Below are 12,227 nucleotides of genomic sequence, written 5' to 3' on the forward strand. Positions count from 1 at the left end.
TAGGCGTTTCTTATTTCCCACGATTATTTATGTATTAGTTGCATCATATTAATTACTATATCATAGATCGATTTCGTATTAGTTTTTTTGTTCGTTATTATGATACGGGTCATTTGCAAGTTTCTTCAACGAACTTAATTACGACAACCAGCGAAAAAGACACGATTTACAAGTATATCGTTATGTTAAATCTTTACATTTTTTTTTTTGGTTTGTTTATAATCGTTGCAGTTGATCCTCCAATCGGCCGGTGCTGGACCAAGCGTTCTCCAACAATTTTGTACATTACCCTTCCCATTTTATGGCGATCCAAGGTTAACGCCATACACATTACCCGCATTACTGGCAGCTACACATTGCAATCCGGAGGCTAAGGCAATTTTATCTTGTGAATTATCTTATCAGGTAAGCGATTCAATATATATATGTATATTTATTCAGTTCAATCGTATTTTTCTTGTTTTTATTCTTTATTCATGCATACACGTGTCTTCTCATATTTTACGCGTTGCATTTATTTTTACTTTTATTATATTTTTTTTGTTTTTTGTTTTTTTTAATTAGATTAGCGTTCATTTTGGTGTTAACATTAATTTTAATCCATGTTACAACATTTTACTTACGTTCGTTTTTCATAATTTTGTTCCTCTTATTAGATAATTTCTAATCTTAAATACTAAATAGTATTTCATTTCTAATCACAGTAAATACGATTATTAGGATTAAGAAAATCTCACGTAAATAATCAAATACTGTTTATTTCGTTTCGCAGCTTCTGGAAGAGTACAGAAACTCCGAGGAAGGTAAACTGAATCCTCTGGTACGTTTACTAAAGGATCCTTCTAGTCCTTGATATCGAAAAGGGTTTTGATTAGTTTGCTTTTCTATTCGTTAGTGCATAGAAACACATAGAAATAAAATAATAATCGCTCGTTACCATATTAAGCGTAATTTCGTTCGTTCATTTTACGTCGATACGTCATTGCGAGTCTCTCTCTTTCTCTCTCTTTCTCTCGCACGTGAGAGTATTTAAAAAAAAAAAACATAAAAAAAAAAACAAAAAAAATACTACAACAATTCACGTAATCATTTCGCGAATTTCAGCAAGGTCTTAAGGCTGGTTCCTTAAGATAACTAATTTTTTCGATTAGTTAATTATATTAATTATTATTATTATAATTAATCCTAATTCAGGTCGTCAATTTAATAGTCTTCTAATATAATTAACGATTTAATAATCTTTTGTTAAAAAGAGAAATTCTGGGTGCCACGCGTTTATAGACGATTTTGTTCATATTTGTTTGTTTACATCTTCGTCCATCGCACACTATTAACTCTTTGGGGCACGGTGGGATTAAAAGTTTCTCACCTTTTTGGTACATCGTAATGCACGGTGAGACATTTTTAGTCCCACAAAGCAATTGGTATGAATGTTTTTACATTATGTAATACTTTTATTATTAAAAAATATATATACACATTTTATTGAATTTAAAACGTTATCAAATTTCTATGCAACATTTTATTATTATCTGAAATTCTGTGCTGCAAAGAGTTAAAATGAATTTAAACGTAGAATGCTTCGATGGCTACGATGCTGCCTATTATATAACACGAGAAAAATTACAAATAATTCATAATGAAAATCTGAGGAAAGAGGAAAGAAGAGAACAAAAAAAAAACTGCTTTGACAATTAATAGTGATAGAAATGATGATAGGAAATATTCAATTAGAAACAATTTGTACGAGATAAAAAATTTAAACGGATTTATTTGAAAAAGGAAAAGGAAAAAGAAAGAAAACAATGGAATATCTATTATCGTTGGTAAAAAAAAAAAAAAAAATGAGAAAAGAAAAAAAGATATTTATTTGGTTTGATTAAAATAATCGTTCGAATCGAGTTCCTCGTACATTTTTGAATCTAGTCCTTTTTTTCACACCTGGTGATGATCGTACATCATTTAGACAATTCGTATTAACAGCACATAAAATATACATAGGTACATATACGAGTATATATAAAACGCATTCGTACATATATATATATATATATTTCCTTTATATAATCCGCTTGTTCGTGGTGGAATAACAAAGCTCGCGAGGAGTGAAGAATGTGTCTTCTAAACAAAAAAAAGTAAAATAAAATAATAATAATAGTAATAATAATAAAGGAGCCTTGTAAAACTGATTTCTAATATTAATTTAACAATATGTAATTAGAGAGACTCTCTTAGGAACTTAGATTATTAGATATAACACTCTTTTTATGTGCGTGCGAATGTTAACCACGTAAAACTGTACCAGCAACTGATGGCTAATATTTTGATTCTTTGTATTATTATTATTATTATTTTATTCCTTTATTAGCTAATTTATATTTCTTCTTCTCTTTTATTATTTATATTTATATATAGAGGACTAGGGGTGCCCCTCCCCCCCAACGCGTTGCTATGGCTCACAATCAGTCCGATACACACGTCTTTAAGTCAACGAATCTTTGTTAATAAACAAATAATTGCGATTATAAATTGAGGTATAAACAATCCTATCTTTCAAGTTGAATGAAACTGCACACAGTGTGCAAAATTTGATTAAAATCGGTTCAGTAGTTTAGGAGTCCATTGCGAACAAACAACGTGACACGTAATTTATAAATATTAAGAAGAAGATGTGATAAAAAGTCTCTTTTCCTCAGAGAGATTGAAGATTCGTTTATTATAAGTAATTTGTTCGTCATGCAAATGGACAAACAGCTGATAAAATTTGACAAATGTGATCATTTGTATTTTCCTGTTTTTTTTTTTTTCAAGTAAAGTGCAATATTTGTTTTATTCTTACTAAGTTGTTATTGTTTATTAGCGAATTATACACGAACGGTAAAGATTTGATTGAAATAATTACTTAATCCAATGGATTCGAGTACTTATTTATAATATTTAGAAATATATATATGCGTAAGTATGTGTAGAGATGAAATCTGGTACTAGTTTTCGTGGGTAGTAACAAACGCACCAATGCAATGTCCTGCCAATGCAATAATGTACGCTAGTATTATACTAAATATATGTATGTATGTATGTATGTATCGGCGATTATTATTAATTTTATTAATACACAAACATTAAATTTTGATTAAATTAATCTGTAATATAAATACCTGCTTTGACACAACATTCTGATATATATATATATATATATATATATATATATTAGATAATGCATGAATACATACATACATATTTAATCTAATTAAATATAAACGTATACATACGATTAACATAACTACACATAGTGTATAAGTATGCGTACAAAACTCATGATGAATTTTGTAAAGCTTAGCGATTTGATATACAAAAGAAAAGGACGATCGACTTTTGGTCTCCTGATTAAATAATATTAAATCTTATTATTATAATTATAATATTGAGTATGTATAGTTTGTGCACGATTCGCGATTAACAAGAATGATATTTTTCTATGATATAGCTAATTAAAAAAAAAAAAGCGTTGTTGTGTGTAATATCGTTCGTGTCGTGTCGTGTCGTGTTGTATATCGTGTCGTGTGTTTAAAGTAACGGGCATCTTTTACAATCGAATCAATGTGAGAGTATTTATTCCACTTTTTTTATTCAAATTTTTTCGTTTTTCTTTTTATATTAATTAAATAGGTTATTTAGTATATTTATTGGGTTGTGTAAATTCCCTGATGTATTATCTTCAAATTATGATCAGTATAATACAGTTATACTAGTTAGACGAAATTTTGGGGGTGTTTGGAAAGTAATTTCGTTTTTTTTTTTTTTTTTTTTTTTTGACACAATTTGGACATTAGTTGATGCAAATCGGTAATTAAAATCACGTGAGATCGGTGATAGATTAAAGTTATCAAATTGAAATGTTTATGCTCACTTGTAAAGCCTAAGTTTAATCTGCGAAGAAAAAATTGTCTTTATTTTCACGGAAAAAAAAAAAAAACCAAATTACTTTTCGAACAACCCAATAGTTGAATGTTTACTCTCATAATATTATTGCATACTCAAATAATAAATAAAAATTGCAAAAGTTTAGACCGTGTAAATCGATCGTCGTTATCTTATGTCCGTTGCTTGGGAGATCGTGATAATTCCATCTGCCTTTTTTTTTCTTGCATTAGAAATAAATAAATAAATGAATAGAAATAATCGTGCATCTTGTAAGATGTGGTTGGCCACGTAATTATTCACAATATGAAAAACTAGGAAAATTTCAATAGCGATATACATAAAATTATTCTACAAGTTAATAATCTATTTAGGTTTAATTTTATTTTTAAACTTTTTAAACGACGTACCTTTAGAAAATGAATTTTGATTTAAGAATTAGGATTAAAACGATCGCACAATTTCTTTCCAACATTTCTTTCGTTAATCCGATTGATGATTATTCTTGAAACAAAAATCGACGAAATGTATGTTTGCGGGATTACTTAAGTCCGTTCGGAAATGAGTCAAATATTATTTTCAACAATAATCAGATTTTTTTTCTCTCGTCCTTTTTCACTAACGTGAATTCGATTTGACTAAATCTCCAGAATATGATATTTTTCTCAAAATCCGAATATTAAAAACACTTTTGAAAGATCCAAATAACTGTACAAGAAAAAAAAACAAACAACTATGTTTTACACGAGACACCATAACAATTATTTCTTATAATAATAATAATTAAAAAGAAAGAAAAAAATACAGTAAAAAAAGAAGAAGAAGAGGAAGGAGAAACTAAAAGGATCTCACAAAACTCATCGGATCTTCGAATACGATCGGATGCGTAAACGAAGCGTTCCCGATGCGAACAAAATAATTCAATAATGATAATAATAATAATAATAGTAATAATAATAATAAAAAACCAAGAAAAAAGCATTGACAGCAAATCAGAAAAAAATTTGTTTATCTTCACATCACCAGAATAATCGATATTTTTAGATGCGTATTTCTTTTTCTATTCATTTCATTTTATTTCATTTTTAACTTTTCGAAAGTCATTTTTGAAGTGGTCCAGAAGATTAAAAAAAAAAAAAAAAAGGACGACCAAGAAAGAAAAAAAGATATAACGATTGAGAAGAAAAGAAGTCGAACTTGTCAAAATGAGAGGCAAGTGTTTTTTCTTTTGCAAATTCGATGTGGCTTTGTGCCTTGATAAAACGGTTTTTTTTTTTTAAAGGTTCCTCGTTTCATTTCGTTTCTTTTTAACCCTTTGCACTCGAGACGATTTTTCGCAAATGTGTTCAATTTCATACAGCTCTGTCTTCGACGAAAAAACGGGTCAAATAAAATTATAGTTCATTTTAAACTCAACACGTAGAAAAGCCGCCCACGCACGATCGATCTATCGATCGATGAGACGATTATTATTGATTCTCAAAACGTTATTTTCTCTTTTTCTTTTTTTTCTTCTTTGTTAGTTCTCCTGTTGGTTCAGTGGCTATTCGGCTGTCAATCTTTTTCTTTCTTTCTCGCCATTTCGTCTTATCTTTTACTGTCAGTGTGCTCCGATTCGTCGAGGCTTAATGGCAAAACAAAACGACGTACGCGTGGACTTTGGAAGGCCTTTAATCATCTACCACCATGTAGCTACCTCTCTTCGAAGATCTATCTCAAAGTCTCTGTCAGCCTTTCTTTTGGACACTCCTCGATATCTCTTTCTCTTTCCTTCCTTCCTTCCTTCCTTTTTTCTTCCTTTTTTTCTCTCTCATTCCGATGCTCTTTGAAAAATCATTCCCAAAAACAAAAAGAAAGAGTTACAAGAGAAAGAAGAATCTCTCGTTGATTTTTCTTTTCTTTGTTGAACTCTGTCTAAAAGACTGATAAATGAAACATCCCATTTTGGTCATCCTCCATGTTTCTTTCATTTCAAAATATGTCTTTTTAATAGTTCACGAAATTGCTAAGATACTTGATAACAAAACTTTCATCAGAATAATTCAATATGTTTTATTCTTATTAAAAAAATTCTCACGAAATTGAAAGAGAAGCAACACTGAACCGATATATTTTAAGAAGAAGAAGAAGAAACAGAAGAAGAAGAAGAAGAAGAAGAAGTCTATGAAAAGGAGAAAGGAGAAGCTTACATACATAGAGATATGTTTAAATGTACATATCATCTATACATTGAAGTTAGAGTGGATCGCGCATCGGATGACGTATGGAGTTCGGAGGGTAATTTTTTTTCCAAAGCATTTTAGCGCGACCAAGCGCCTCGAAGCGCCTCCAAGCTTTTTCCATGGGTCCCGTAATCTATAGGCGCACTTAATACAGCTGCTCGTCCAAGTAACTTCCCATTCTCCTCTCTCTTTCTCTCTCCCTATAACGTCTCAGGGGCTCCACTTAGCGGGACTGCATAATATATCACGCGTGCCTGCTTTTTACTCTTTTTTATGTTTGTTTTTTTTTTTCTTTCTTTTCATATATATATATATTTCTTTTTTTCTTCCTATTTTCCCTTTCTCCGTTTATTTTTTTTCTATTTTTCTTTTTCTTGTTGATCTTCTCTTTGGTTCGTACACCTACGTTCGACGTGTCTCCTCCTTGGCACGCAACTCAACGTGAGATGAGTGCGTATTGCATATATCAGCGAATGCATTTACGTTCCGCTGCGTCGAACTCACGATTGATTCGCATCCTGAAAAAGTCATTCCTTTCGTCAAGAGAGAGAAATCCACGTGTAGAGAGATTGTTTGACCTTTTGGTGCTTGATTGGTTGCATTAGTCTCTTCTCATTTTTTTCTTTATCACTTTTTCTTTGACGTATATAATGATGATGATGATGATGATCACGACGATTATAGAAAGTTTATTGATTTTCTACAAAGATTTATATTTCAAATATAATTAATAGATAAATTAGAATTTACCTAAAACATATTGAATTTGCATTACCATAATTAGAAAGTTTGCTAAGGAAATGAGTATCAAAAATTATTAAGCAAAAAGAAAGAAAGAAAGAAATGGATTCAAGTTTCTCAACTTAGTCTAATCAAAGTAGCGAGGAAGGAAGAAAAAAAAACAGGTATAGTAAGGAATAAGGAATTGGCCCTTATGTTCACGGAGAACCACAATTACGTTCTACCGTTAGAGAGAAGTAGTTTCCGAGTCCTCGAGTTGGTTCGTTCGTTCGTACGTTCGTTCGTTCGTTCGTTCGTTCGTTCGTTCAAAAGGGAAAAGGAAACTTCGTAGGACGAAGAAGAGAAGGTGAAGGGAGTGTGGAGTAGAAACGTTGCTGCTCTCACGATTATACGCGAAGAGCAGCAACCCTTTGCCGCGTGAACACACCGCGAATAGTAGAGGGCCAGGGCATGCGTGCGAGGGGTGCTATATCCATTACGCTTATTACAACCCCCGACCGCCGGCACCATCCTTTAACCATCCGCTCCCTTGAACCACCCACCCTTTTACGTGGATGAACATCGATCGACACCCGACCCGGAATGGTCCACCACCACCACCACCGGCAACACTAGCGTTATCATCGTCACGACAGTCAGCCAACGTCAGGTAACAAAATCGTTCCTCTCCAACCCTCCTTTTTTTCTACCCTTTTATATTCAACTACGTATTTCAAATTTACTACCAACTGTTTTCTCCGAACCTCTTTTTTTTCTTTTTCATTTTATTTCCTTACTCTCTCTCATATGTTTTTCAGTTTAATCGTCCATAATGCGTTGTAATTTTATTTTCATTAAGTTGCAATTTTCTATAGTTATTGAACACTGTAATGAGTCAAATTTAGTTATTCGAATTCAACGAAGAAAGATAAAGATTGTAAAAAGAAGAATTTTGTCGAGCTCGATTCACGCGAAATCCGATAGGATTCCTAACTGCGAAGGGGCAAGTCACCCTTTCCTTTTACAGAAACATTTTCCTTCCCTACTCCTTCGAGATATATATACATATAGAGAGAGAGAGAGAGAGAGAGAGAGAGAGAAAGAGAGGAAAAGAGGAAACTTGATCGTTGTTTACGCAGTACGTCGTATCCCAGCGTAAGCAAAGCATCCGTTTGTCCATTCGTCCATCCATCCAATTCGAGCAAACATTTCTCCTATGTCACAGTATCTTCGATCCCACACATACTATTTTTCTCGATAATATTTCAAATAAATTCGTAGAGTCTTCCTTACAACTAAAATTCATTTCAACAAATTTTTCTAGACATTTTCTTTTATCAGAGTTTTTGGAATTGGAAGTAAATCAGAACGAACGCAAGTCCATCGTTTCCCAACACATTATTCTTTTATTCCCTGTAAACAGTGATTTCGCAATCACTTATCCCCTGCATCGATTTCGACGAAGTCGTCGACTTGTTTCTTATCGTGGTGAATTTTGTCTGCGAAGGGTAGTCCTAACAACGAGTAACGAGAAAAAATATAAGCGCAGAGATGGACAAAGATAGAAGAAAAAGAAGAAGAAGAAGAAGATCATCCTTGCACGTAAAACCACCCCCCTGCCTATCCCATTGAGCTACGTGTGTTTCTACAAGTCTGAATAACAGACAGGAAAATAAAAAAAAGAGGAGGAAAAAAAAATAATAATAAAAAGAGTGAGAGGCAAATATATATACGCACGAAAAGAGAAAGACAGAGATCCCTGCTGACAAGGGCGCGGCTGCTGATTGCTGTCGCATTGTGCATTGCTTCGTCCCACAACGAGACTTTGGTATTGTCGCTAGCGACGTCTGAATACCCTGGCAGGTCGACTTCCAATGACGTGGGAGGAACCACCAAGAGAAAGACCGAGAAAAACTCTAAGAGAGAGGAGACAAGTAGTGGGGGTACTACAGGGAATTTGCTTCCTTGCAGGGGGGCAAAAATTAAACCCCAGAGACAATAGGTCAAGCGTTCATAGAATCGAACACGCCCTCTCCCTTCTGTCCCTTTACTTGTCCACATTTCTTTTTTTTTTTTTTTTTTTACTCTGCTATTCACCGTCTTCCTTTCTTTCGCGTCTTTCTCTTCTCTTTTTGTTGTTTTTTTTGTTTTTGTTTTTTTTTTTTAGGGAGTTTTCAGAATCAAGGAAAGTGATTAGCTTTGATAGAACGAAAAAGTATTGTCGTATTTTCGTCTGCAAATATTTTCAATCGTTATCGCGACTAATTGGATCAATTTAATTATTATTAATATAAAAGGAATTGGTTTACGTGCATTTAATTTTTAAATTTCATTAGAGAGACATTATGAACGCCACGTTTGAGTCAGTTTTGCGGCAAAGATCACTAGGGATGATCACTGGGCTTTTACCGCCTTTGATCTGCCGGATAACAAAACCTACCCCTTCGGCTAGTTATTTAGTAGAGAAAATTAGTCGTCTGCGACGGGTAAATCGTTCGTAGAGATTTTTCGGAAGGTTCCGTTGATTCTCAATCGTCCTTTACTAATTCGAAATGTTCGGAAACTAATGTTCGCATGACCAATCGTAGTCGATATAAATCACTTAACAAAAATTGAAAACATTTGATTTAAAATTCGTTTGATCGATCTAATTTAGATTATAGTCTATCAGTGTGGATCGCAGATTAATTAACACGTTTTTTTTTTCCTCGTAAGTAAAATCATAGTAAATGATAATAAATCACATTGAAGCGAATGAAATTGAAGTGAGCAAAACGAAGGAAGGAAAGAAGGAAGGAAGGAAGGAAGGAAAGAAGGGTCGACGAGAAGCATGCGAAAAGACTTTACGGAAAAAGCGTTCACGTTGAAAGCAATCGGATCATGGATACGAGTTAGAGTCGTGGGTTAGAGTCGTGGGTTAGAGTCGTGGGGTCGAGTCGACCCGTCCCATGATCCCCAGACGGTCGCCGTAAACTTGTAAAACAATAAAAGCTTCCGGTGAGCCAGCGAACTCTCTCGCGCTTGTTCACAGCGCGGTCAACCGAACCGCTACATCGAGTTACGTTCGATGCTGAAACTTTTCACCGGATATCGTTGAACACACGAGAAAAAGAGACAACTACTTGTCGTTGCTCGGGACACGATGTTTCCTCTTTCTTTTTTCTTTTTTTTTTTTTAAATCTTTTTAGTAGAATTACAGAAGGAAGTCCTGTTGTTACGCAACAACGATATTTAAATATATTCTTGATGATTATCGAATTAATTGAGAAGAGTTTCATATATTAACAGCAACCCCTCTCTCTCTCTCTCTCTCTCTCTCTCTCTCTCTCTCTCTCTCTCTTTGGAATGAATCAATGGTCGATAAGGAGGTTTTTTCGTTCGCAGATGTAGCTATCCATTCATGAGTACGTGTTATTTTATTTCATAGTCTCTCGCGCCCCTTATGGTGTCTACTAGTCGACGTGGAGCATTAAACACGGAGGATCGAGCAGACAGACAGACAGACAGACAGTCAGTCGGCCGATCAAAAAGAGTGAGAATGATAGAAGGAGATAGGAAGACAAAGAAAGATGATGATAGAAATGAGAGGCACGATTCACGCTAGTTATTGTACTAGTCAATGAATAAGAGAGTAAGAGATAGAAAATAAACAGCAGGGGGTTTGAAATGCACGCATACACGTACGTACTCATAGACGCGAGTGCACACATATAGGAACAAACACCGATACCAGTTGCGATACTGTGCAGGGCGCGCAATGTGGACACAGTCAAGGTCCAGTGATCAGCTGATTGATTGTCTCTAGGGTTGCTATTTAGAGGTATCATCGTGAGTTGGATGACAGACTGGATGCGAGACGCCAGTAAAGTACGCTACGTAAAAGACAGATTCATTTTCATCAATGAGTCTTTTAAAATAAGCGATATTTTGATTAATGAAAATTCAACCAAATTTCATTACGATTTATATTAATTATAAGGAAACTTTGATCGCGTTGAATTTATTCGATATAGAAATATGAATGATTTGGTATATCCGATCAGGGGTAGTGTTACTCGTGTATTGTTGCTGTTGTTGTTGTTGTTGTTGTTCAACCCTTTGCTTCCGGGGCAGTTTATATTAGCTCGAATTGCATTGTTAGTATCTAACAGTAATTAATTTTATTTAACGATATTTCGAGTTCATTGGGTAACGTTATTATAAAAGATCTACGATATATAAATGCATGTCGAAAGAGTAATAGGAAAGTCATTTCTACGATTATGCTGCACGAACGAACGAACGAACGAACGTTCAAATTAGTCGAAGAAATGGGGGAGGAGGTGAAAATGAGTGTCGATTAATCGTCAAGGAGGACACCGTGAAACGGACCTTTAGTCATCCACTACGACGAACGATTGCCTTTTTCTACCGGTTCTCCAGACACCCCGTTTACCCTCTTCAACGTTTCCGAGGAAATCGCCCTCTTTTTGGCTTTAAATCGGGTCACCGGATATGTACTCGAAGGACTCTTTAATGGAGATGGAAAGGAGAAAAAAGAGACAGATAGAATGGGAGAGGGGTGGAAGTGAGTGAAGTAGCATAGAGTGGTGGAGAGGGCTGAAAAGTCGTCGTTGACGTTAGAAATTAACGTAGGGTGACACAGGGTGGCCTCGCCATTGTCCTGTCTCTTCCTGGCTCGCTACCAAGCGCACCCCCTTCGAACGAATAGATAGAGAGAGAGAGAGAGGGAGAGAGAGAGAAACGAATGCGAAAAAATTCAGATGTGAAATTTTCATTTCCGCCGCAGTTCACCGACTCGGAAGAAATACTTCCTGAATTGGGGGGGTTCGTTCGGGTTGCTCGATCGTCGAGTTCTTTCCTCGCGAATGCTAAAAATAAGAATGCTAAAGAAGTTCTCTTGTTCCCTATCAAGTTTTTTGTCTTCTTTTTTTTTTATCGAAACTTAGCTCAGAGAAGAGAAGGGGAACTTTGAATGATCGAATATAGTATATGGTATATTTGTTGAAAATAAAATAATAAAATATTCATTAAAAAATATAAATTACGGGAGTCAGAGGAAAAAAGGAAGGAAAGAAGGAAGGGTTGCGCCTAGTCGAATCCACCTGCACGATACTACGTTCGAATATAATTAAGAAACACGAACACGTGTAAAAAGACATGAAGAAGGCAAGTGTTTCGAATACTCGTAGGTATCTTCTTCTCATTAATTCGAGGATGTTTCCAAGACGACTCTCCCACGGGGGATCGTTACCGGTCTCTTTATGTATATAGGCTTGACATACAAACATGCGGGCAGTGTTGTAATTAACCGCAATCATCGACGGCAAACACACAACCAACCTGGCTCTCATGGGACATCAT

At 34.6% G+C, this 12,227-nt stretch overlaps 1 protein-coding gene across 2 annotated transcripts in view; it reads left to right on the forward strand.

The window, feature by feature from the left end:
- ssp3 (short spindle 3) overlaps positions 1-4,913 on the forward strand; it is a 30,718-nt gene extending 25,805 nt beyond the window's left edge. For both annotated transcript variants that reach the window (XM_015332817.2, XM_089171025.1), the window contains 2 exons: positions 232-405; positions 773-4,913. In XM_015332817.2, the coding sequence (XP_015188303.2) occupies positions 232-405; positions 773-853 (255 nt within the window). In that variant the 3' untranslated portion in view covers positions 854-4,913. The remainder of the gene's footprint in view (positions 1-231; positions 406-772) is intronic.
- The last annotated feature ends 7,314 nt before the right edge of the window (positions 4,914-12,227 follow it).

This window comes from Polistes dominula, unplaced genomic scaffold (genome assembly GCF_049000335.1).
Source record: "Polistes dominula isolate Pdom_NZ unplaced genomic scaffold, Pdom_raw_medaka contig_31, whole genome shotgun sequence".
Lineage (NCBI taxonomy): Eukaryota > Metazoa > Arthropoda > Insecta > Hymenoptera > Vespidae > Polistes > Polistes dominula.